The sequence below is a fragment of the Mesocricetus auratus genome, unplaced genomic scaffold (assembly GCF_017639785.1).
Source record: "Mesocricetus auratus isolate SY011 unplaced genomic scaffold, BCM_Maur_2.0 Super-Scaffold_100011, whole genome shotgun sequence".
NCBI lineage: Eukaryota > Metazoa > Chordata > Mammalia > Rodentia > Cricetidae > Mesocricetus > Mesocricetus auratus.
The window spans coordinates 55,050,091-55,063,081 of NW_024429195.1; the positions used below are offsets into that span (position 1 = coordinate 55,050,091).

Sequence of the window (12,991 nt, forward strand, 5' to 3'; positions counted from 1 at the left end):
TTTTGCCAAGTGCATTTCATAAGTATACTGGTCTGACTACAGAGTGGCCTGCTTCCCCATGGTAATTATCCCCACCATGACTTTCTGTCCTTGCCCTTGAGGTTCTTGTCTCTTGTTATAATTGCCCAGGCTGGCCTTGAACTCCTGCACTCAAGCTTTCTTCCTGTCTTAGCCTTCCTAGTTATCTGGGACTTCCCTTAGTGTCCTTCACCATTAAGTGTTTACTCCTGATATGTGGGAACTGGAGTGTTAGCTCGGCAGTTAGGAATGTTTGCTGCTCCATCAATCATGAGGACCGAAGTTCGGATCCCAGCACCCGCATCCAGCTCTCTGTAGCTCTGATTCCAGCTCCAAAGGACCTGACTTCCTCTTGTGGCCTCCACCTGCGCTCACACATGTGCTTCTACAGACAGACAGAGCCATGCACAAGCACACACAATCTTAAAAAAGAGAATGTATATGTGTAAGTTTTAGTGTGCCTGTGTTTTATTCTGTTTGTGCTGTGTTTTAAAATCCTGAGAACAGGTGGTTTACCAAGAACAGAAACTGTAGTCAAGCCCTCAATAGATGCAGGATCCAGTGACAGCTTGTCGTTTTTGTCCAAGCTAGCACCTTGTTGCTATGTCCTTCTGTGAGCAGAGGGCCCAGCAGCTCCCTGAAGCCTCTTTATAAGGTCGTCACCCTATTCATGAGAGGTCAGCAGGCTTGATCACTTCCGCCAGCCGCAGCTCTCAATACTGACACATTGAGTCCTCCATGACAGCAGAAGCAGAAACATGAGTCTCAGCAGCCTTCTTTGCGGGCAGTACCGTACTGGGTCCTGACATGATCCCAGCTGTCGGACCTCCCCGGATTGCCTTAGAGAGACCACTGGGAAGCCAGACCTTCCATTGCTAAAGAACTCCAGAGATATGAGAGGTGCTGTAAAGCCCCCCTGTGCAGGAAGGTCTTTTATAACTCAGGACTTTAAAGGTAACACCACATCAGAACATGGTGACTTGCACGTCGTTTCCTCCATTTCCATTTCAGGCCTGGATGAAAGCACTGGCCTGGTGGTCAGCAGCCCAGCCCGGGAGACCAAGCACATAGCAGGGAAGCCCATCTTGGATAACAATGCCGTGAACCTGTTCTCCTCAGTTTTGGTCGCCCTCTTGCTCCCAACAGCTGCTTCGGGGTTTTGGCCCTGAGAGTGAACTTTCTTTCTTTCCCAATTGGTTGATACTGGTGAGTCCAGCCAAATTCTCAATGTGAAGTTTTTTTTCCCCTCTTCCTAGTGAATAATAATTTTGCCAACCTTGGGAATATGGTGGGATTCTACATTACCCTTTCAGCTCCTTTCACAGCTGACGTCTGTGTAGTGAAAGGTGGAAGCGCAGACAAGTTATGCACATTTTTCTTCCGCCACATGAAGCTTTATTTAACGATGGAGCTGTTATTTTCCTCTGTGCTTGTATGTTGAGCTGAAAGTCTAGACGGTCTCTGTAAAATGTTACTTTGTTCAGTTCCTAAAAACCAAGTGTGTTGATAGCCTAAAATGTTCCCCACTAGTATAGAGACATACCACTATGACAGTTGTCCCGAAGTTCTATCTGCTTTAATGACTTGACCCATGCACTTGGTTTTGTTTTGTTTTTTTGTTTTTTGTTTTGTTTTTTGGTTTTTCGAGACAGGGTTTCTCTGTGGCTTTGGAGGCTGTCCTGGAACCCACTTGGTAGTCCAGGCTGGTCTCAAACTCACAGAGATCCGCCTGCCTCTGCCTCCCGAGTGCTGGGATTAAAGGCGTGCGCTACCAATGCCCGGCAGACCCATGCACTTGGGAGCCCCAGTGAATAACTAACTTGAACTTTTCCCACTATACAGGCATTGCCACTCTGCATTTTGTTTCCTTTCTCCTAGCTAATGATGCAATTGTTTGAGCAAATTTCTTTTTCATCACATTAGAAAATGTGAAGAAAATTGTTATTTATGAAAGAAACCATTTAAATTTGCAACTTCTGGATGCAGCTGTAGCTTGGGAATAACACTTGCCTCAGGCACACAGTACCCTGGTTTGGATGCCCAGCACTGAGAGAAAGTTACCACATATGCATTCATGTCTTTAAGATACACATAAGAATCTGGATTCCATACTGCCATGTGGGACAGTTAATGAGTCACTGGAAAATTAGTGTCATTGTTTCTTTAATTTACTTTGATTTGAACTTTGAACTGTTTTGTAAGTGCCTGGAAATGCTGTGGTTTCCTCTCATGAGCCTTCTGAGTCATGCATTCCTTCTCTTTGTAGCCTCAGTGAATTCTGCTTGTGACTGTGTTCTTCGCTGTGTCTTCCCTTGTACAGAAGAGGTTTTGAAGGAGCAGGTTATTTTATTAAATATCTTAAAATGTTCCTCGTCGTGTTTCCCTTCCCGTTCTTCCCCTCCCCATTTCCATCCTTGATGAAATCAAGGAAGAACTCCCTGATAAAGTGCTACCAGAGTGAATAAATACTGCTTACTATTTCTAATAGTGTCTCCTGAGGTAGCTTATCTATTTAAAACCTACTGATCTGGAAAGAAAATGAAGCAATTGAACCCTTAGTCCTGAAATCACCAGTGCAGCCATTCACAAGCACTGTCTTTTAACTCTGGGTATACGTTGGAAGTGCCTGGAAGTGTTGTAGAGAGTGCTGATGTGTGTGGTGCAGTCCAAACTGGGCTTTAAAGTTCTGCACATGAGTGTGCTATCCGGATTTCCAGACACTGTTGCCAAGGCCCCTTTTAGATCAGGCAGGTCAGACAGTTCTGTGCTCTTCTAGTGTGAGGCCTACTCCGCGGGCGAGTCTCTTCTGACAACTCTGCTGTACACATAGGGTACTGGCAACCCCACCTCAGTTACATCCCAGTCTTGTGAAGTGCAAAGTCACGTGAAATGAGGTGTCTGGACTTGGTCACGTGCCTGCAGTCTGAGCAGCTGCTGCCTTCTCACCATGCAGACTCTAGGGCCTGCTCATCTCTCCTCCTTATGTTGTAGCTGCTGTTCCGGTGTCATCACAATGAGAATGAACTGTCCTAGCAAGCATATCCCAGACGAATTACACCGTGCCAAAGAAACAAATGCACACTGTGCATCTTAGTCATTTAATCTGCTTACACAGTGTCTGTTGCCTTAATTCCAAGAGGTCCTGAACATCTCAGTAATACAGAATAATTCAGTAAGCATTTGTTGAGTTAATTTGGCTGACTTGGGAGTATAGTCCTGCAGCAGGGGTAGGCATGGACAAGAAATACCAGTTTGGCTACCTGACTTTCTGAGGGCTGTAATGATTCCAACATTTCTCAGTTGTGTCAAACAATACGAATGAGTTTGAAACCAATGAGTCAGGCATTCAGTGTAGGAGGAATGACAGACCGACAAGGCAGGGTTTCTGGGCTTACTCTTCTGACAACACAGAATGTCCATTCTCCTGTTTTTCTAAAGGGTTGCTCTCTAAAATTTTATAAATGTGGACACTCTTTTTAGAGAAGATTTGCTTTGTTTTTGCTACATGTCTGTGTGTTTCTGTGCACCTGAGTGCAGAGGACAAAAGAAGGTGTCTGAGTCCCTGAGCTAGAGTTACAGGCATGATGGGATACCCTCTGTGACTCTGGAACAACGCTCTTAACCACTGAGCCACCTCTCAGCCCCCTAAAATATTCTTTGAAATGTTTTAGAACTAAGAGACCAGGGGTGTGGTGGTGCACACCTTTCATTTCAGCACTCTGGAGGCAGAGGCAGGAGGATCTCTGTGAGTTCTCCATAGTGAGTGCCAGAACAGCCAGGGCTGCATGGTGAGACCCTGATTAAAAAAAAAAAAAAAACTCTGAAAGATTCTTTTTAAAATGTCATATTGTTGCCGGGCGTTGGTGGCGCACGCCTTTAATCCCAGCACTTGGGAGGCAGAGGCAGGCGGATCTCTGTGAGTTCGAGGCCAGCCTGGTCTACAAGAGCTAGTTCCAGGACAGCCTCCAAAGCCACAGAGAAACCCTGTCTCAAAAAACCAAAAAAAAAAAAAAATGTCATATTGTTTTAGGGTTGTGTCTTATTGTCTTAGGATTAAATTTTACATCCAAACATCTTGTTATATGTCAGCATTCTCATATTCTCATGCAGTTCTGGAACACAGAATTTTAAGGAAGCTCACATGCCCATTGCCCAGGTATAGCTAAGACAGACATTTGCCGCTCACAAAGTGAGCATACTAAGTTCTCTGGTGTTTGTGCCCCCTTTCCTTTCTGTCCTGCTCTCTAGCCTGGAACTCTCCCTTCCTCTTTTGTTATCTTACAGAAATCATCTCAATGGCACTTCTGTAAGAGGCACCCTCAGGTTCTCCCGTGCAGAATTACTATCTCCCACAGTCTGTGCTTTAACTGTAGAGGCTATGACCGCTGAACATTCATCTCCCTGAGTCCCGAGGTGGATGCGACCAGAACAGATCATTCAAGCTTCTGCTACCACATCTTTCCCACCGTGGTGGGCTGTGTCCTCCAACAAGCACATGGTAGAAGGAGAGAACAGAGTCCCTCAGGTTGTCTTCACACACACACACACACACACACACACACACACACACACACACACACACGCACACACGCACGCACACATGCACGCGCACACACACAGAGGGAGGGCGGGAGAATGTAAAAAACATACAGAAATAACTAAATGACAGTATTTCCCTACCAATTTTTGCCTTAAACATAAATTATTAAAATCTATAATCAAAGGCATATGTTGATTTAATACTTTCTTTTTTAAGTTCTAATCATATTTTTCCATGAGATGCTTGATTTATCTAAGTATGCCCATAAACTGAAATTGAAAAGATGGAAAAAGACAGCTGGGTGGTGGTGGCCTTTAATACCAGCACTAGAAATCATATGCAGACCTCTTGAGAGTTCTAGTTCATCCTGGTCTACGTAGTGAGACCCTATCTCAAAAACACAAGTCTGGAAACACATAGATATATAGAAATTAAGCAATACATTTTAAAATAACAAAGCAAAGAGTTAACAAAATACTGGGAAACACTGCAAACAAAAATGGAAAGAATGGTAATAGCCAGAACCTGGAAGCAACCTAGATGCCCCACACCTGAAGAGTGGATAGAGAAAATGTGGTGCATTTACACAATGGAGTACTACTCAGTGGGAGAAACAAAACAATGGGTTCCTGAAATTTGCAGACAAATGGATGGCACTAGAAGAAACCATCCTGAGTGAAGTAACCCAGTCACAAAAAGACAAACATGGTATGTACTCACTCATATATGGATTTTAGACATGAAGCAGGGGAATGCCAGCCTACAGCCCCACCGCCAGAAAGTCTGGGAAACAGGGAGGATCCTAAGAGAGATATGCATGGTACCCCAGAGAAGGGGAATGGGACAAGATGTTCTGAGTGGATTGGGAGCATAGGGGGAGGGGAGAAGAGCTGGCAAAAAGAGAGGAGGAAAAGAGAAGGGGAGAGGGGGACATGGGGGAGCAGGAAGGTTGATGGGGGGGGAGACTAGAGGAGAGCAGGATGAGAGATACCATAAGAGGAAGCCAATATAGGTTTGAGGAGAGATCTGGCACTAGTGAAATTTCCAGAGATCTACAAGGATGACACCAACTGGCAATCTAATCAATAGTAGAGAGGCTACCTTAAATTCCCTTCCTCAATAATAAGATTGAAGACTGCCTTATGTGCCATCCTAGAGTCTTCATCCAGTGGCTGATGCAAGCAGAGGCAGACACCCACACTAAACACTGAACTGAACTGGAACCCAATTGCAGAGAGGGAGGAGTGATGAGCAAAAGGGTCAAGACTGGGCTGGTGAAACCCACAGAAACAACTGACCTGAACAAGATGGAGCTCATGGATCCCAAACTGATGGCTGAGAGGCCAGTATTCGACTTATTCAGAAGCCCTAAATTTGGGTGTCAGTGAGGAGGCCTTGGCAATCTATGGGGTGTTGGGTATTTATCAGTATTTATCCCTGGCATAGGAATGAACTTTGGGAGTTCATTCCACATGGAGGGATGCTCTCTCAGCCTGAATACATGGGGGAGGGCCTAGGCCCTGCCCGGGATTATATGACAGACTTCGGAGGGCCTCACCCACCATGGGGAGTAGAGTGGGGATTGGGTGGGGGATTGGAGAGGAGGTAAGGGAGGAGGGGAGGGAGAGGGAACTGGATTGACATGTTTCTAATTTAAATTAAAAAAAAAAGAAGAAAGTGTAACAAAGTTTGTGAAATGCAACAAATGTAGCACTAAGGAAATATCCGACTGTCAAATGGATAATTTAAAACCAGAGGATACAAAATCAAGCTGACAACCTTTCTAGGAACTAAGAAAAAAAAAAAACAAACCTAAAGCAAAACAACAAAAGGACTAGTCTTTGAAGATATCAACAAAATTGACAAACTCCTGAGCTAAAAACAAAAAAAGGAAAAAAATACAAATAACTAAAGTTAAAGAAATAGTCTAGACAGAGGATTGGAGCATCAGATGGTTCAATGGCTAAGAGTAAATACTGCTCTTCCAGAGGATTCAAGTTCAGTTTCCAGCACCCACACTGGGTGACCTACAACCATGTGTAACTCCAGCTTCAGGGGATCTGACATCTCTGGTCTCCATGGGTACCATCCTCATGTATAAAAACACACAAATTAAAACTGAAATACCTAAATTCTTTTTTTTTAATTTTGGTTTTCCAAGACAGGGTTTCTCTGAAGGTTTGGAGACTTTCCTGGAACTCCCTTTGAAGCCAAACTGGCTTTGAACTCGCAAAGATCCACATGCCTCTGCCTCCCAAATGCTGGGATTAAAGATATGCGCCACCACTGCCCTGCCAAAAGATCTAATTTTTTTTTTGAGACAGGGTTTCTCTGTATTGTTTTGGAGGCTGTCCTGGAATTCGCTCTGTAGACCAGGCTGGCCTCGAACTCACAGAGATCTGCCTGCCTCTGCCTCCCAAGTGCTAGGATTAAAGGCGTGCGCCACCAACATCTGGCCAAAATATCTAAATTTTATAACACTAAGTTATGTTAATAAAAAGGTCAAAAGATTCCTAGGAACAGACAACAAACCAAGATGGAATTATGAAGAAGCAGAAAACCTAAGTCAATAGTAAGAAGACAAATCACTAGTCACAAACCCTCTCCCAAGCCCAGATCAGATGTCTTCACTAAAGATTTCTGTCAGATGCTAAAACAAAAGTTTAACACAGGTTCTATCTGAAAACCAAGAGGCAGCAACTCTTCGAAGCTCAGTCCTCAGTCTCTCTCTGTCTCTCTCTGTCTCTGTCTCTCTCTCTCTCCCTCCCGCCCTCTCTCTCTCTCTCTCTCTCTCTCTCTCTCTCTCTCTCTCTCTCTCTCTCTCTCCCTCCGCCCTCTCTCTCTCTCTCTCTCTCCCTCCCTCCCTCTCTCTCTCTCTCTCTCTCCCTCCCGCCCTCTCTCTCTCTCTCTCTCTCCCTCCCGCCCTCTCTCTCTCTCTCTCTCTCTCTCTCTCTCTCTCTCTCTCTCTCTCTCTCTCTCTCTCCCTCCCTCCCTCTCTCTCTCTCTCTCTCCCTCTCTCTCTCTCTCTCTCTCTCTCTCTCTCTCTCTCTCTCTCTCTCTCTCTCTCTCTCTCTCTCTCTTGTGAGACAGTCCTGGCTGTGCTGGAGCTCATTTTGTACACCAGGCTGGCCTCGAACTCACTGAGATCTGCCTGCCTCTGCCTCCCAAGTGTTGAAAGGCATGCACCAGCACGGCCCAGCAGAAGCTCAGTCTTTTAACGTCATCAAACTAAGAGACACTGGTGGAAAAAAAAAAGATGCATCCATATTCCTGATGAATATTGCTGTAAAATACCTCAAACATATTAGCAAAGTTAATATATGAAACCCCATAAGTGTAGCATATCACATTAATAAAGAAGGGGAAACACCCACAAAATTATCACAGTTGGTTCAGATAAAGCATTTGCTATCTAGCACTCTGATCATACAACACTCAACAAATCAGAAAGAAATTAGCTCATGCTAATGACTCAGTGCTCAGTGGGTAAAGGAGCTTGCCACAAAGCCTGATGACCTGAGCTTCGTCCTGGGGACGCCTATGATGGAAGGAGAGGAACAAGTCCTTAAGGTTGTCCTCTGACCTATGCATGTGTGTGTGCATACACACAAATGTAAATATATATTTCTTTATTAATAAATGCATATTTAAGGAAAGGGAAACTTCTTATGCCCATGGATAAGAAAATTTAATATGGTTAAAAGATACCTTGTTTACATTTTTGTGAGGGGCAGTGAGATGGCTCAGCAGATGGTAACCCTGGGTTTAAGTCCTGCATCCAATGTAAATGTGGAAGGAGAAAACCAACTCCACGGGTTGTTCTCTGATCTCACATGTCTCTCTCTCTCTCTCTCTCTCTCTCTCTCTCTCTCTCTCTCTCTCTCTCTCTCACACACACACACACACACACACACACTCACACATCATGCACACACACAATAATAATGGCATTTAAAAACGTTAAATCTCGCTGGGCGGTGGTGGCACACGCCTTTAATTCCAGCACTCAGGAGGCAGAGGCAGGTGGATCTCTGTGAGTTCAAGGCCAGCCTGGTCTACAAGAGCTAGATCCAGGACAGGCTCCAAAGCCACAGAGAAACCCTGTCTCGGGAGAAAAACAAAACAAAACAAAACAAAACTTCAAATCTCAATGACAGTTTTTACCAAAACAGTAACATTACATGGAATCTCTATGGACTTCAATTAGTTAAATGGCCATACTCAATGTTGCTTTATTTTGAAACATACTACAAAGCTAGGAATCACCAGCCAGGCTTGCACTGACATTAAGAGACAAGTCAATCCGAGAACTGGAGCAGAGCCCAGAAATAAACTCTCTTACATGTAGCCAAATGAAGCCTCAAGAAGGCTGCCAAGAACAGATGATGTGCAAGATAGGCTCTTCAACAAATGGTGTTAGGAAAAGTGGGTATCAGCTTAGACAGCAATGAAATCACGCTGAGAATTGCAATTTACAAAGATTAGGAGAAATTCGTTTTAAAGTCTTAGTTTTAATGGAAATTATAACATAAAATGATAAATGTCCATGATGAAAATATCAGGGGATATCTGGGTGGTGGTGGTGGTAGTGCACGCTTTTAACCCCAGCACTCAGGAGGCAGAGGCGGGTGGATCTCTGTGAGTTTGAGGCCAGCCTCGTCTACTGAGTGAGTTCCAGGACAGGCTCCAAAACTACACAGATGAACCCTGTCAAGAAAATAAAAAACAAAAGGAGAAAATATCCGGGGAAAGTGCCACAGTATGTGATCTGCAATGGTTCCTTGAATAGCCAAAACCAAAGGTAACTTCTGCAAACAGAAAGTTTTCTTTCTGTTACTATGTCAACACGGTGACCAAAAAGCAACATGGGGGAGGAAAAGGTTTACTTAGTTTCCATTTCCACATCACAGTCCATCTGACGGAAGCCAAGCAGGGACTGAAGCAGAGGCTGTAGAGGAATGCTGCTGTGTAACAAAACACTGTCTTATTTGTCTCAAAACAGCTAGAGTAGGATCTGGGAATGTAATTCGGTTGGTAGAGGGCTTGCCTGGTGTGTGTGATGCGCTGGAGTTGACCCCAGCACCACATAAGCCAGGCATGATGGTTTGTGCCTGTGACCCAAGGACTCAGGAGGTTGAAGCAAAGGAATCACAAGTTCAGAGTCATTGTTGGCTGCTTAGCAAGTTTGAGGGCAACTGGGCTACCTGAGACTCTATGTTAATAATAATAATAATAATAATAATAATAATAATAATAATAATAACAGAAATAAAGCCCACAGAAACAGGAAATAGAAATGGCAGATAGCAGAGAGTGGAGAGCTGGGTCATCTGTTAAAACTTCCTACTGCCCTTCCACAAGACCCAGGTTCCATTCCCAGCACCCATATGGCAGCTCACAACTGTAGCAGGCTTTCTTGGACCGCCAGCCCCCAAATCCTAACACAGAGACTTACTATTAATTATGAATGCTTGGCCTTAGCTTAGGCTTGTTTCTAGCTAGGTTTTTTAAAACTTATATTAAGCCATTTCTATTAATCTATGTGCTGTCCCAAGGCTGCTTTACCTCGTCTACACTGTCTACCCTGCTTTCCTGCTTCCTCCATGGCAGGCTGGCCCTGGCTGGCTGACTGGCTCCCCTTCTCTTCTGCCCACCAGCCCCACCTATCCTGCCTGTGCCCAGCTGTTGGCCACTCAGCTTTTTATTAAACTAATCAGGTAAAACAGCAACACATAGCCAGGGGATCTGATGTCCTGGTCTGGTCTTTACGGTGCACATGCTTGCAGGAAAACACTCATACACACAAAATAAAAATAGACAACATCTGTTTAAAATGAAATGGTAGGTACCAGCGGGGAGGAATTATTTAATGGGTATAGACTTCAGATCCCCAAGGTGACAAAGGTGCTACAGATTTGTGAATATGCCAAGCACTATGAAAATATACATCCCAAGGAAGTTAAATGGTAAATTCTATGTTTTTTAAAAAAAAAAACAAAATTCAAATTAGTAAATGAATCAGAAAACAAAACCCTTGGTATGGTCAAAGAAAGAAATGCAGCAATGAAAGAGTTAAGATGCCAAGCTGAAGGGAGGGAGGGAGGGTGGCCTCCAGAAGCTGGGAAGGGCAAATATTCTGCTCCATGGGCCCTAGAAATGTAGGACCACTGCCCCACCGACACATTGACTTCTTTTAATTATTTATGTATTTATTTATTTTTTGGCTTATAGAATTGTTAGAAACTCAATTTGTTCTATAGCAAGCCACTTGAGTTTGTGTTAATTTGTTATAGCAGCAACTGAGAGCTAGTACACCGAGTGTCACTTTTGAGAAGCCCTGTCTTCCTACACAACAGTGTTAAACCCTAGCCCTGCCACTGTAACTTTCTGACCCTGCTTTCTTAGCCTCTCCATGGCTTGGGCTGTCCATCCATAAAGTAGGCTATGAATAGTACCTGTCTCTTGAAGGATCAAATGTTACCTCTAGTTGGAGCAGTAAGTTACTGATTGGCAGCTAAGTCTGTAGAACTACAAGATGCTTCTGCTCCTTTTATACTTATTGTTGTTGCTCTATGAAAGGAAGGTGACCTAGTCACTATGGTTGGTCTTTGTTCTGCTTCCATCCTGTCATCGTGTTCCACCCCCACAGCACTCTCTCTCCCCCCACCCTCCCCACCCAGCCCACCCCCGTGGTAGAGGAGGAAAGGTATCTGACTCTATCAGGAAGCATAGTTTGTATGTGACAGAAACATGGCAGACCCTCATTTCATAACAAGAGTAACAAGACCGAGAATAGCGAAGGCTACGCAATTTACTTCCCAACCTCTAGAGGTCTAGTATCAGCCTAGAGTGGCAGGTGCCCTGACTGAGGACAGGTTTTAAACCCTAACTCAAGCCCCTTACTCCCTTTATTCCTTGACTGAATAATCATGGGAAGTGCAATTTTACACAGGATCTAGGTGTCTTGTGTCACTCACACTGGTCTTTATACACTGAGCCCCACACTTGCTCTATAAGTGCCAAGTCCAGTTAGTGCTGACCATATGCGCATGCGTATAAGGCGGTGCAGGGGAACACAGGGATCATATCAGTGCCCATATCTTCAACCAAGAATGGCTCGCCCTCCCCCAGCCACTGAGCCGTCTGCATGGCCCCATACACACTGCTGATGAATTGCGTGTTCTGAGTTAACTCTCCAGCCCCCTGCCTGGAGTAGCAATATTGGGTTAGTACTAGCAGATACTAGTTAGACTCAGTATTCCAAGTAGTGCCTGAGCTCAGATGTGTAGAGACAAAAAGAAGGGTATAAGGGTGACAAGAGAAACACAGATACCACAGGTCTCAGAGACGTGCCGAATCTGGGTTTTATAATGATTAATCATCTTTGTTTCCCCTCCTTGACTAGTCTGCTGCTTGGAGACGAGATGTACGGCAGTCTCTTAGTGATGTGTGCAGCTTTCTCCGAACAGCCACTCTTTAAAGAAAATCTATCTTAGAGACTCTATCCCAGCCTCTGCACACTGGCATATGAGGTGATGGACAGCGTCTGCTCCAGTGTTCCAGTTACAATAGTTCCAGAATCTAGCTAGGTCTGAATAAGTATTCTGGGTTTCGTATGGTTGGGGTTTGGTTTGATCTGGGATGTGGGTGTGTATGTGGGCTGGTGGGACACACAACCTTGCTGCATTGTCCCAGTTCCCAAGCTGGCCTGGAGCTCTTCATCTTCCTGAAAAAATTCCCAAAATATTGCCACCATGCCAAGCTATCTCTAAGTCTTGTTTTGCTGTGGTGTGTGTGTGTGTGTGTGTGTGTGTGTGTGTGTGTGTGTGTGTGTGTGTGTGTGTGTGTGATCAGACTGGTTTTTCCGTATAACATGTTCTGGCAGTTGAAAGGCCGACTCCAAGTATCAGGCCACTGGGACCTGAGGTAGATAAGCCCTTTTGCTTTATGCTTGTCTAAGACATGAATTGTTTTCTTATTTGTTTTGCTGTTATGTTAGAGCCTCAAATTTCCCTCGAGGTGCTTGTTTCTACACTCCCTCCACGTAGCCTTTTCCTCAAGTAGGAATTGAAGAAGAAAGCCTGAGAATTGCAGTCATTTTAACTGTAGTCTTCTGTTATTAGGCAGGTGTCCAGTGGTTGCAAGCTATGAGAGTTGTTCTGGGAGTCTGTAATTAGGGCTTGGTCTTGGAGTAAAGCGCAATTGGGTATTTCCACACCGAAAGGGCCAGAGCCTAGCTGGCACTGGGTATTTCTCTCCCCGAGGTCAGGTATGCTTTGGTAAATCCCAAGTGCTTAGGCTTAGGAAAACAATGTCTTTTGAGAGAAAAACCCTGTTGAGGAAAACCAAAATTTCAGGACCTGTTTCAAAGAAGTCCCACAGAGGGACTTTTCTCTGACCTCACAGTGAGCACCTGATACAGTTCCTGGAGGT

General features: G+C 44.6%; 1 protein-coding gene across 7 annotated transcripts in view; it reads left to right on the forward strand.

The window, feature by feature from the left end:
* The window catches only part of LOC101830095 (transmembrane protein 19), a 39,391-nt gene extending 34,646 nt beyond the window's left edge, over window positions 1-4,745 (forward strand). For 6 of the 7 annotated variants that reach the window (XM_040754852.1, XM_040754858.1, XM_040754855.1 and 3 more), the window contains 2 exons: window positions 1,030-1,224; window positions 2,285-2,386. In XM_040754852.1, coding sequence (XP_040610786.1) covers window positions 1,030-1,187 — 158 coding nt within the window. In that variant the 3' untranslated portion in view covers window positions 1,188-1,224; window positions 2,285-2,386. Of the gene's footprint in view, window positions 1-1,029; window positions 1,225-2,284; window positions 2,387-4,302 lie in introns of those variants that run through there. The other variant, XM_040754854.1, reaches the window with a different exon arrangement.
* The last annotated feature ends 8,246 nt before the right edge of the window (window positions 4,746-12,991 follow it).